This window comes from Phalaenopsis equestris, unplaced genomic scaffold, assembly GCF_001263595.1.
Source record: "Phalaenopsis equestris unplaced genomic scaffold, ASM126359v1 Scaffold000202, whole genome shotgun sequence".
Taxonomy (NCBI): domain Eukaryota; kingdom Viridiplantae; phylum Streptophyta; class Magnoliopsida; order Asparagales; family Orchidaceae; genus Phalaenopsis; species Phalaenopsis equestris.
This window is the reverse complement of record NW_018164644.1, coordinates 2,168,767-2,180,807: the sequence shown is the minus strand read 5'-3', so window position 1 is coordinate 2,180,807 and position 12,041 is coordinate 2,168,767. Positions and strand designations below refer to the sequence as shown.

The following is a 12,041-nucleotide window of genomic DNA, read 5'->3' as shown; positions in this document are numbered from 1 at the left end:
GGGGGAAGAATCTGGTTTTATTTTTTTAAAGAGACTAGTGTGGTGGTATGGATGGCTTTAAGGGCTTTGATGGATATATTAATTTTCTCACTACAAAGTAAGGAATAAAAAATTTCGAGGCTTAAAGGAGTTAATTGGGTTCAAAAGGCAACTTTGAAAGTTCATAGAATTGGGGTAAACCATTCATAGTATAAATGATGATATACTCATTATCAATCGTTAAGCATGTCGCGGCTATGTTATTAACAGTAATTATGGTGGAACTGAAGTATTTGGTCATGGTTTGTGTGCCCGAATGAACATTGTGTAATTCATGTTTTAGCTGACATAAGGAAGGACAGAGGGTGATATAATGGAGAATAAGCTAGCGACAAGATTTTGATCTATTAATCTCCAAAAGGTATAATCAAGGTTGTGAGTGATAACCCTAATGAAATCTTCATGTTCTTTTGGGGGAGGAAGAATAGTGGGGTCAAAAAATGGTCCAAAGCCATTTGCAAGTAAAAGTTGTTAACCTGAACTTTCCATACAACATAGTTTTCGAAAATAAGGGGATTTTTGGCCATGCTTTTGTGTTCTACATCAAAAATCTGAGAGATGGTGGAATATGAGTGTCCTTCATTTTGTTGAGGGTTTCTTGAGAGGAGATGGTGAAGTGAGGGGAGACTGAAGAAGAGGTATCCATGAGATCTTGAAGCCTACAGGAAGTCACTGCTCCGATACCATGATATAACAGATAAAGCGAGGAAATGAAGAAGAGGAGAAAACATAACAGCAAAGTTATTTTATTATCTCAACATTACTCTGTTACATACATTATAATATATAGAATACATTTGTGGCACACTTGTAAATAATTCTAAGGTTAACTTAAATATTTTACATATCAATACATTTGATATAAATACACATATATGACTCATTGTTAATCCTAACTTAATTGTATTGCAGCCAAGGCATTAGAAGGAGGAAACAAGGAGTGAAGGACTTGCGGAAGCCTCTGATCCAGTAAAGCCATGAGATATCCTTCAACGAAAGTAGCTAAGTCCTTTTAATACATAATTAAATAAAATGTATTTTAAAAAATAGTTGGGTAATATACGAGCCAACATCTACATAATATATATTTGAAAGAAACGAGAAATTATTGAAAATGAATAAATAAATTGGATTGAGTTATAATTATATCCTAGTGTCATAAACAAACTTTCATAACTAAATTTAATATATGGGATCGACAATATTTTGATAATTAATCACAATTTTAAAACAATCGTTTGATCATGATGGAGAAATAGCTCAGTGTCTTGAATAACTATACTCACAATAAATACAATCACTTGCCATATGATATCCAATAATGAAACATTTATGCTGCAAACTTCACAGGAATTGTCTTTTTCAGCTCTGCACTAGCTTAGAACGGAAAACATCACTTAATACAGTTTTGGAAATTAGCATAGTACTCAGCAGCGACAGAACCTACAATTTGAAAAAAAAATACTCAATCACAAATATCAAATTAAAAAAATAAATAATAAGTCACATAAATGCAACAAAAGAGAATTGAGATGATTTACCTTGGCTTTACCAATGTAGACATCTTTCTCAACAAGATCAGAAATGGGTAAATCCTTTGTATAATTTTTAATTGCTGAGATGAAGGATAGAGGAGAAATGTGAAGGTTATCTGAAACCATAAACCTTCTAGAGTCGGCCACAAAAGCTCCCCCACTATGCGCACTTAGCTTCCCTGACTTGGGATTCTGCTCTAAGATTTGTGATTGTCTTACACCATGCTTGCATGGAGCAGGTACACAAGGTTTGTGCTTATTATCAGAGTAACACTTTGGACAACCCCCCGACACGAGTAACTTTTTCGATGTAGTTTCCTCCAACTTCAATATTTGTCTGTCAAAACTATGAAAGGTGGCGAGTTTTGGATTCAGCAACATGTTTTTGTGTGTTTTTGATTTGAAGCACTCTAAGTCCATAATCTCTGCCGATGAATACAGATTGCTTATGCAGCCGCCTAATATTGATATATTATCAGAAATAAGTTTAAGCACAGAGCCGAGTGGAAAGGTTAGAAAGCTGAGCAGCTGATTGACAAAATCCTCCCCGACTTCGGCGCATACAACACTGTTGTTTTTCTTGTTTATTATGAGCTTTAAAGCAATTGCACCTACTGTTTTGTCGTCACTCGTCTCTTCTTTAACCATCAAAGAGCAATCTACATCTGCTGCCACAGTAGCATCAGCAAAACAAACCTCTGTCAATGGATTTTTGGACACTAATGATCTCCTTAGCAAGTTCAGCATCTGAAAAATTTAAATCAAACAACATTATAACCTCGAACTTTCAGTTTTTGTAATAAAATATTCATCAATGGCTTAATTACCTCATCTGTGCCGAAATCAATTACCCTCTCCTCTAAGCTACGCACATCATTAATTGGCCATTCTTCAAGAAGAGAGTAGCCCCTCATCAAAGAAGTCGGCATCACCCGCAAATCATCACTTATCATGAAGCTTGTTTTGTCATCAACAAAGATTCCCCCATCGCCAAAAGTTTCTTTTAACCATACCCAACTGTTAGTTATCAGTTTACCACAATAGATGCATCGACAATTTTTCACGTAAGTATAATAACATGTTGGATGAGCCAAGCAATCACTTTCATTGCAAATGTAGAAACTCCTTGGATTCGCGTTATGAATGTTTTTAATCTTCAAGTCTTCGCATATTATTGCTGTCGGGCTTCGAGGATTGAGAAGCATTTCTTTGCATGCCTCGGTCTGCAGGATTTTGACATCAAGTTGCTCTACAGCATCGTAGAGAACATCGAGAGATCCAAGTCCGGACTGCTTGGCCATAAGTCGAACAATGCTTCCGAGCGGCAAAGTGAGGAAGCTGAAGAGGACGTCAATGAAATCGCTTCGAGCTTCAGCACACACAATTCTCTTCTGGTCTTTATTAGATAGAAATCTTGCAGATATCTTAGACATGGCGTACAGGGAAGGGTGGCTTGTGTTGTAGCTTGATTGAACGGATTTGCTTCCTTATACTTGTGAATGGGGCTGAAGTTTAGTTCCGTTTCGACGTGTATAAAAAATTTTGTTTGGCGAACGTTCCAAAAATTGTTTCGCAAGTCCTGTAGTTTTTCACGATTTTAGAACGTACTAGTGTTTGTTCTTAAGAAGACAAATACGATGCAAAATTTTAATGAATTTAAAGCTCACTTTTTTGTTCATTTTAGCTGAATTTGGAGGAAATTAAATATTTGTTATGAAGAAGTAAAATACAATAAAAAGCTTAAATGAATTTGAAGTTCCCTCGTTAGTCCATTCCCACCAATTTGATCGAATCGGAATTACGCTATAAAATATATTGGCAAACTGTCTATCGTGGCCGCCTTTCATCACCTGTGCTGTCGACCACCTACCACCAACTCCAGCCACCGGCCGTTGCTGCCCGCCGCCGCCCCCCTATGCTCATCTTATGTCGTTAAGACGAGAGATGGTGAGAGAGGCAAGAAATAAAAAAGAGATGATAGGAAGAAGAAACCTGCGGCCGGCCAGGAGCCTTCTTCGCTTCCTCTGTTATCTGACCGGAGTGAATAATAATTAGAGAGCGAAGAAAGCCAGCTCAAGACCGGACGGATAGGATGCATGCATATATATATATCTCCCTTTCCCAACTCTTTACCATTCTATTTTTCTTGCTTTCTTCTCAGTGCCGAGATCCCCTGCCAAGAAATGGGATGAGAATCGCATTCCATGCTGCGGCAGGATGCAGAGGTTATGTGGTGCTTTGCCGCCCGTGCGTGCAACAGGATGCAGAGGTTATGTGGTGCTTTGCCGCCCGTGCGGGCAAAAGATAATAATAATCAAAACTTTTATACTTAGCTGTCTCATCTAAATTTCAATAATTACAAATATTATATATAAAATGTAACGCTAAGTAAATCCATGAGAATTGGGTGCTATGTATGCAATTTTCCCTATTAACAATTTCTAAACTATGTGGATAGCTTTGTTTGGGTGACTTAAACTTGTGCCTCCTAACCACTCTTCTTAATATCGAGGGTTTCGGGCTAGCATCTTGGAGGTGGAGATGGTTGTTGAGTACATGACTTGCATATAAATGACGGTTGATGTGCGTTTAACAAAAAAATCACTGGTCAGGCGCGAATCTGAATGCATTTTGGAAAGGGCTAATTTTTTAAGTTAATAAAAGAATCACAAGAACTCAAATTTTAACAAATTTAATATAAAAGATTGAATGGTTTCATATGACAAACTCAATAATGTCACAAGTGATTCTATTCTAGTTCAAATGTATCCAAATCAAACATTTAAAATATAATTAAAAATTTTAGAACACCAGATCAAGGACCGAATGATCTCCAAATATAGCAAGTTTATAGTCAAATTGAGCTTCTCAAATTGACAAATTTAATGAGTCCATAATGACTTAATTTTGACATCAATAAGAAACTCGTATATTAAAAAAAATCACTATACAGTCAAGGTAATTACTCTGATTTATCTGATACAATGATCTAGATTCAAGTGATATTTATATATGAAGAATGTCACTCCTAAAATCTATTAATAGACCCCCTCTCGTTTCGTAAGGGAGGAGGGAGCCTAAACTTGAAAGAGAAGACTTAAGGGAGCTTTAAGGCCTAAAGGATTCCAAAGCCCCAACCATTCACAAGCATTAGACTTTCACCGACAGTCTCTAACGCCATAAACATACTCCCACTCTTTTCATAAGGGTGGGGAGGAGGCTAGGAAACCAGGATTGAAAAAGAAGACTTCATGATGCTTCGAGGCTCTGAGGTTTCCAGAGCTCTAACCTTTTATCTGCCTCAACCTTTCATCGCTTGAACGCTGCTACTATCAGAATATTATTGCTCAATTGTTGTCATTATCAGACTTTCGTCGTTGAACCACTAATGTTGTTGGATCATCATTGTGTCGATGACGATGCCGTTAGTAGAACACTATCGCCATTAGATTTTCGTCACCACTATCATTGTAGTGCCATCAAAGATGTCAAATTATCGCCACGCATCTATTGCCTCCATCATCAACCCCCCATTACCATCAAATTTTTACTACCACAACAACTATAGCTACCCGACCACTGCTATCGCTACTGCTCCAATTTTATTAAATTTGTAACTAAACTAAATATCTCAACATCATAAATTGAACAACGCTAAAAGTGATTCGATTCGAGTCCTATCAAGCCAAAATCAAGCATATGCAGTATAATTGCAAGCTTCAATAAATTTAAAGGTTGAACAATCTTTGAATTTGACATACTTACATTAGCCTTTTTATCTATATTAAAGGCTGTAGGACTTACACCCCTTCGTGATATTATCATTAGTGACATGCATGCTAGAACAACCACATGAGTTGCTATGAAATCAATCAAACCCATAATTTGAGTTATTTTGAACCTTAAAAATAAAAAGATATATATATATATGAGAAACCAATACTTAACTATTTATGATAATTATTTTGAGTTTTTAGGGTTTGAGTGAGTGTGCATGTGTGTGATATCATATCATATCATATAACGTGTTTTATATTACGGGTGTTACGATGGAATGCTCGTGAGAAATCCCATAAAGAACATCCTTTCAAAATTAAAGAGAAAAGTTGTGAAGAAAGTTCTTGCACATTCAAGAAGAAAAGAAACACAAGTGTTTATCATTCATCCGATTTTGAGATCAAATTTTAGATTGGCAATAAATTCAGTCGCTACTAATGTATTCCCACAACTTTTGCAGAAGGCATTTCAAAGAAAATTTGTTCTATTTTGGCTTAGAGTTGGTGCCTTGCCCACAATATGTACAAAGAAAGGTTATACCCATGAAAAAGATTTATGTAAAAATTATATGAGTAAAATTAGTTTCTTAGTGCAGGTTGTGCAGAAATTTTAAATATGATGAGCCCATATGCAAAGATGTAGGCAATGGTCAAACGAAGTAAGAAAACAATCCACTTTATTTTCTAGCTAAATTTTAAAATCAAATTTATAATTAAGCTTCAATTTACAATTAGCAAGATAGTCATGTGATTGAACACCCCGACCGACCAACACGTACTCCAGAGGCATCAATGTCAGTCGACCAGACGCCTCTGTTGGTTGACTTCAAGCTAGCAGAGCAACAAATTACCACCAATTTCGAACTTCAAATTGTAATACAAATATGACATAAAATCTATACAATCAGTTAAAACCTTCAGGACATTAAGAACACTTTCCATAAACATTCACTTCTTTTCTGTAATTGAACAAACTGTTTTCCCAGACCTAATGTGGGATGAACCTCGCGTAGGTCGACCGCTCGTTATCAGTTGTATGGTTGTGTTTACAAAGAACAAAACATCATAGTAATCCAATCCATCAAACATCTTAAACTTGACTACTGCAATACGAGCAATATTCTAACAAATCAAAACAATCCAATCTCCCAATCAACGTTTAAAAAATAAAATCATTTATATATTTCAATACATCAATTTTATTTGTCTTATACACGTTGACTTTGGACCGAGTTTCAATTTTCTCCACGGGTAAAACGGTATACTGAAAATAAGCAGCTAAGAGTATCATCTATTTTCACTTTAATTTTCCTCATCTTTACAACTTAAGACACCAGAAAATCAGCGAGCAAATCAAGCAACAGCTTGTCCGTCGGCCTCAACACCTCTACTCCTCGCTCGGCCGCGCTTTTTCCCCCGGTGCCGGCGGAGAATCATCTCCGGCTGGACCTTTACATCACCGGACTTCCAATACCTACTCCTCTCCGACTCCATAACGTCACACTCCGGCAAAGGAATGGGATATCTCTGCTCATCATAACAGCAGCTGTAAGTCATGTGTCTCTGCCGGAACAAAACCATGGCCTTGCGCTTCTCTGGCGACAACGAGGAGTAATCAGCGGCGTCTGTCTGGCTCTCAAACTCCCCGCACTGTTCGGAAGCCGGAAGCTGTTGGATGGGGTCCATGCGGCAGCCATGGAGGACCAGCTCTTTGAATTCTGTGACGAAAGGCTCGTATCTGTAATCCACCTTATATTTCCCGCCGGAAGTCGCCCAGGTGGAGCCGTCCCATATGGTGGCGTATATCGACATGGGTTTTGATGGGAAGTCGCCACCCATCGCCTCGCTCCTCACCACTTCTCTGATTGGAGTCTCGTCGATATAGAATCTGTACATTTATCAAAAACTTTTTTTGAATCTGTTTTTGTAAATTGGACGGATTAAAGTGTTTGTTTTGGTAAAAAATATTGAATTTTTAGAACTTACATGATCTTGGTTTTGGACCAAAGAATAGAATAACGGTGGGGTTCTGAAGTGGGATCGAAGGGGAGCTGATAGCGTTCTTCTCGCCCGCGGCTTGTGCTCCCATTGCCGTAAATGTTGGTTTGAACCCGCCATTCTTTTCCCTTTACGTTGCCCAGGAATTCGAAGTCTAACTCGTCGTGATTTTTTTCAAATATGTCACCGTTTGACATCTGCATGTAAAAATCCAATTTTTATTATGTTCTATTATTATTATTATTTTCAAACGAATTTAAATGTTTGGTAGTTTGCAATTTGGTGAGTTTGTTAAACTAACCAAAGCACACCATGTGCGTATTTGAGTGGGCATTGTTTAAGTTGCAAGTGCAACAACTTTTGAAATTTGAAGTCTTTAATTTCATTTATTTTAAGTGAAGAAAACCGTGCTATACAACAAGAATGTGTTACCACTGATCTCAAGAAGATCCGAAATGAGAAGATCCAGCAGTCTAGAAAGGAGGAGTTAATGAACAGTGAGCAGAAGTCAGACTAGCCTTGTCGATCGAGTCAATAGAATAGCCGAGAAATAAGCTCATACATGTAAAATATCTATAATATCATGTATGAATCCTTATTAAAACAGACAGAATTATAATATCACATATTGTACTATTTTCACTGTAAATATGGATATCATTTTATGAGAAAATACTAATAAACAAGAAATTTTACTATTTATTATTGTTCACACACAAATCAAAATTCAACAATTACAAATTTATTACATATTTGCGAAAATTTATTAATCCATGGATGCAATTTATTTTGAAAATTTCCAAGTCAATTCTTAAAAATTAATCCAAACTATTCTCACTAAATTTTAATTATGCTAAATTTAGAATTATTATATTTGAATCAATATAAGTGCAATATAAATTCCATGTATGCTATATTTATCTCAAAATAAATTTATTTATAACTTTTAAGCCTTATTTAATTAAAAAATTGAATTATTAGAAGGTAATTTTTCTTCAAAGTTTTGCTTAATTAATTATCTGTTCTATTCATTCTAACTCAAATTCGCTCATATGAAACAATACAATAATGACGAGAGAAATCCTATATGAGCATGATTATACTTTAAATGACAGTAATACCCTTGAAAAAAGACTTAGATACTTCTGGATAGCCTCCGTCTCGCTGGACCACAAAACTCTCTACTTGCCATTCGCTGGCCGGCTAAAGCCACGCAAGGCCTCTTTACATACATACCCCACACAATTCTTATATATTTATATATATCTAACCTAAACTTTCACATTTATATCTATAATACTCAATATTATAACATCATAATTAACATTAACCTTGTATCATCAAAGTATTATAATTTATAAGTATAAATATTAAATTTTAATTTCTAGATATGTAAATACATAGAATTTGTGCCATGTATATGAAAAATATCAGAGACGATTGAGCGGTCAGAACAGAACGGAAACCGTTCACGTAACGAAACCGGAAAGATAAGGAAGGCAGCACTTACGTAGAAGGCCACGACAACGCCGGCCGTGTAATCAGACGGCAGCTTGATCGACGCGCTAAACAATCCGTGGTAATAAATATCAGACGAGATGAATCCCGATCCTGCAACAATAAACGGGCGATAAAACCGCCGTCATAACTCACCGTCGTAGACGGAAACAGATAAAACGAACGGCGATCGGCAAGTCGCCGTCGGGGAGATCGCTTACCGGAATATTTGTTGAGGAGAATCTTCACCGCTCGGCCGCCGGCGGATTGGATGATGTTCTTATCGCCAAACAGGGGCGTGTATCCCTCTTCGAAGCTTACCGTCGGAACGTTAAGAGCAGCCGTTAGGGCCGCCGTGGCTACGATCAACGCCGTCACGATCGCCGTCGTCGCCATCGTTTCGCCTGCTTGATCAACTGTTCCGCCCCTTTGTTTCTCGCCAACTGAATATAAAGTGGGAGAGGAAGCGAGTATCGGTCGAGCAATAATAATAATATAACAAAATTAATTAAAAAAAAAAAGATTTTACTTATAAATCATTTAATTTTTATATATTTATATATTAACACCCAAACTTAATTGTTTTTACATATATATACCACCCAAATCTTTATTATAAGACCACAATGTCATTATTTAAGCTCTAAAAGGTTTGAAATACATCCTTTTCATTGAAGTAAAGGTGTTTTATATGTATATATATAGAAGTTGAGGGGGATTTATGTAAATCAACCAATAAAAAATTAAAATAAAAGGTGAAATAGAAATGTCGCATTGGAAGCGAAGGGGTGCCGTGCTGACCTGGGCAATGATAGAGCAGCCCCTGGTCTTTAATTTATTTACATAATGGCACGTGGTGTGTAATATGGTGAAGGTGGTCGTGGCCGAATAAGAGGGTAGAGGTGAGGGTAAGATGGTCAATTCAAAGGAGAGATAGTTGGGACTGGTATGATGTCCCGCTGGGCTTGTTAATTAAAGCTTAATCGCTAAACATGAGGATTAGTGTATGATTAAGAAATGAAATTTGGTGGCTTCGCTTGTCCTGAGTTAATTATGGCTTCCATATGGCGGGGGGGGGGGGGGGCGTGGGACGGCTCCGCCCACGCGCCTACTGACCCCCACTGGTGTTTTTAATGAATATTATTATAGATAATGTTGTTCTAAACAATATTAAAAGGTTTATTAAAGTCGCAAAACATTTATTTTTGTGGGAATCAAGAAGGCAAATCATTCACCTAATAATTGAGGTTAAGATATTCTAATGATATTGTTTTTATTTTTGATAGGCTACCGATTAATTATCATAATCCAACACGAATCTCAATGTAATAATTTGAGCACGAACATTTAAACTTCGATTACGAGTCATCCGGAACTCCGATTTCAGCAAAATTATAGTTAAACTGATCGGCTCGATGAAACGGACCTAATGATATAAAAGTTAGTCCAATCCGAGTCAAATCAAGCCCAGATCAAGTTATTAAACCACTACTGAAGGATTTCCGGAGGCATTTGAAAGGTCAAAAGAATATCGAATCTAGCGAGTTTATAGTCGAATCGAGCGTCTCGAAAAGACGAATCCAACGAGCCTAAGATTGCTCAATTCCAATATAGTTAAAGCACTCAAATGTTCATCAAACGTCATATGATCCAGGGAAGCTCTCCGGGCCGTCCGATCAAAATGGTTCATATTTCTGCATTAATTGCACTCTAAACACTATAAATAGAGCCTCACCCCTCACATGAGGGGGAGGAGGCTTAAGAGAGAACTTGAGGCTTTGAGAATGAACTCAGGTCCAAGATCATCCTCGCCATCGTCGATCGCCGTCGACCACCACTGACCGTCGACAACGACTGCCGATCTCTGTCGACCACCGCCGGCCAACGTTGATCGGATCCTTGCTGACCTCCGTCAACCATCACTTACTAGACGTCATCAGTCGACGTTATACCGTGGAAAGCTAGTAATCATTTCCCGTCTGTGGGATAAGGGACATCTGTAATTATCATCTTATAGTGGATTTTTACAACTGGGTCAGACCCCGTGATTTTTTTTCCTTTCTGGTTTTTTCCACTTTTTACGGGTTTTCCACTTTTGGTGTTATCACAGCTTGATTTATTTTCATCTGAGTGTGTGCTGAATTCTCTTGCAACGCTAAGACGATAATTCATTACTCTACCGCCGCGATTTTTCTAGCACGCATCAGTTTTAATTATTATTTTTAATGATATTGCTATGTTGTTAAGTTTAGAAATCCAAAATTAATTTGAAGTGGTTGAATGAATGATATGTGAAATGTATTTGTCACGTGTCATTCATCCAACGGTCTTCAAAGAATATTTCATTTTGACATGTCATAACAAAATTAAGATGATTAGACATAAATATGAACAAGTTTTAATTTAGATAATCAAAATTTAAGAGCAAACAAAAATTGGGTTTTCAAAATTGACTTTATGATCATCTAAATTTAAATTTTAACAAACAAACATTTTGGTAGTCAAACCAAGTAAAACTAGGAGTGGCTTGATATGAGACTATATGAACCTCAATTAAGCACTCAAAAGTATCATTAAAAATTTCATGAATACATTTAAGGAGTCGAACATATATGTTAGAAGTTTATATGCTTATAATCAAATTATGTGACGTGTCAAAATAAATTTTCATGAGTATATATTTTACTGCAATCTGCAACTGGTTCTATCTTCTGCTTGCCAACTTCGAACCCTAAACCCTAAATCAGTAACGGTGGCTTGAGCTCCATGCTAGCTAGAGATTCTGCTGGAGCAACTACTTCATCTCTTACAGCCAATTAACAGCAGTCATTGAAAAAGAAGAACTGTTGGGTTCTATGAGCCCGTCGACAGAGCCATTGAACAGCAACCACTGATCGTCCATCACAATTAATTAAGAACAAAAAGTAAAACTGAAATGAAAGCTGAAATTGACGTGCCACTTATTTGATAGATATGGCCGCTCCATTCTAAACCAATAAAGCTGGAGATATGAAGCATAAATGTTCTCTGCTGTTTGATTAAGCTTTATAAAAAGCTGATCAGTTTCAGCTTCCTGCATGCGCTGGGAGGATTTTTTAAACAAATCAATATTAATGGCTGTTAACATCAGCTTTCGATATCATGTTTGTTTGGAATCTTTTTGAAATATATATATATATATATATATATATATATC

The 12,041-nt window shown here is 36.8% G+C and overlaps 2 protein-coding genes across 8 annotated transcripts; both read right to left on the bottom strand.

Moving 5' to 3' along the window:
- Window positions 1-808: 808 nt before the first annotated feature.
- Window positions 809-3,644, bottom strand: LOC110022740. Of its 7 annotated transcripts, none has more exons than XM_020721821.1 (6): window positions 3,567-3,637; window positions 3,377-3,487; window positions 2,402-3,153; window positions 1,581-2,321; window positions 1,326-1,482; window positions 812-1,026 (listed from the first exon to the last, which is right to left on the bottom strand). In XM_020721821.1, the coding sequence occupies exons 3-5, from the start codon at window positions 3,005-3,007 to the stop codon at window positions 1,402-1,404; spliced, it is 1,428 nt and encodes a 475-aa protein (XP_020577480.1). In that variant the 5' UTR covers window positions 3,008-3,153; window positions 3,377-3,487; window positions 3,567-3,637; the 3' UTR covers window positions 812-1,026; window positions 1,326-1,401. The 7 variants fall into 7 exon arrangements, with proteins under 7 accessions (XP_020577476.1, XP_020577477.1, XP_020577480.1 ...); XM_020721819.1 differs by having other exon boundaries at window positions 3,425-3,487; XM_020721817.1 differs by lacking the exon at window positions 3,377-3,487 and having other exon boundaries at window positions 809-1,048; window positions 3,567-3,644.
- Window positions 3,645-6,502: 2,858 nt separating this feature from the next.
- On the bottom strand, window positions 6,503-9,314 carry LOC110022712 (probable xyloglucan endotransglucosylase/hydrolase protein 30). Its single transcript, XM_020721785.1, has 4 exons — window positions 9,067-9,314; window positions 8,859-8,959; window positions 7,337-7,545; window positions 6,503-7,238 (listed from the first exon to the last, which is right to left on the bottom strand). The coding sequence occupies exons 1-4, from the start codon at window positions 9,239-9,241 to the stop codon at window positions 6,704-6,706; spliced, it is 1,020 nt and encodes a 339-aa protein (XP_020577444.1). The 5' UTR covers window positions 9,242-9,314; the 3' UTR covers window positions 6,503-6,703.
- Window positions 9,315-12,041: the final 2,727 nt, after the last annotated feature.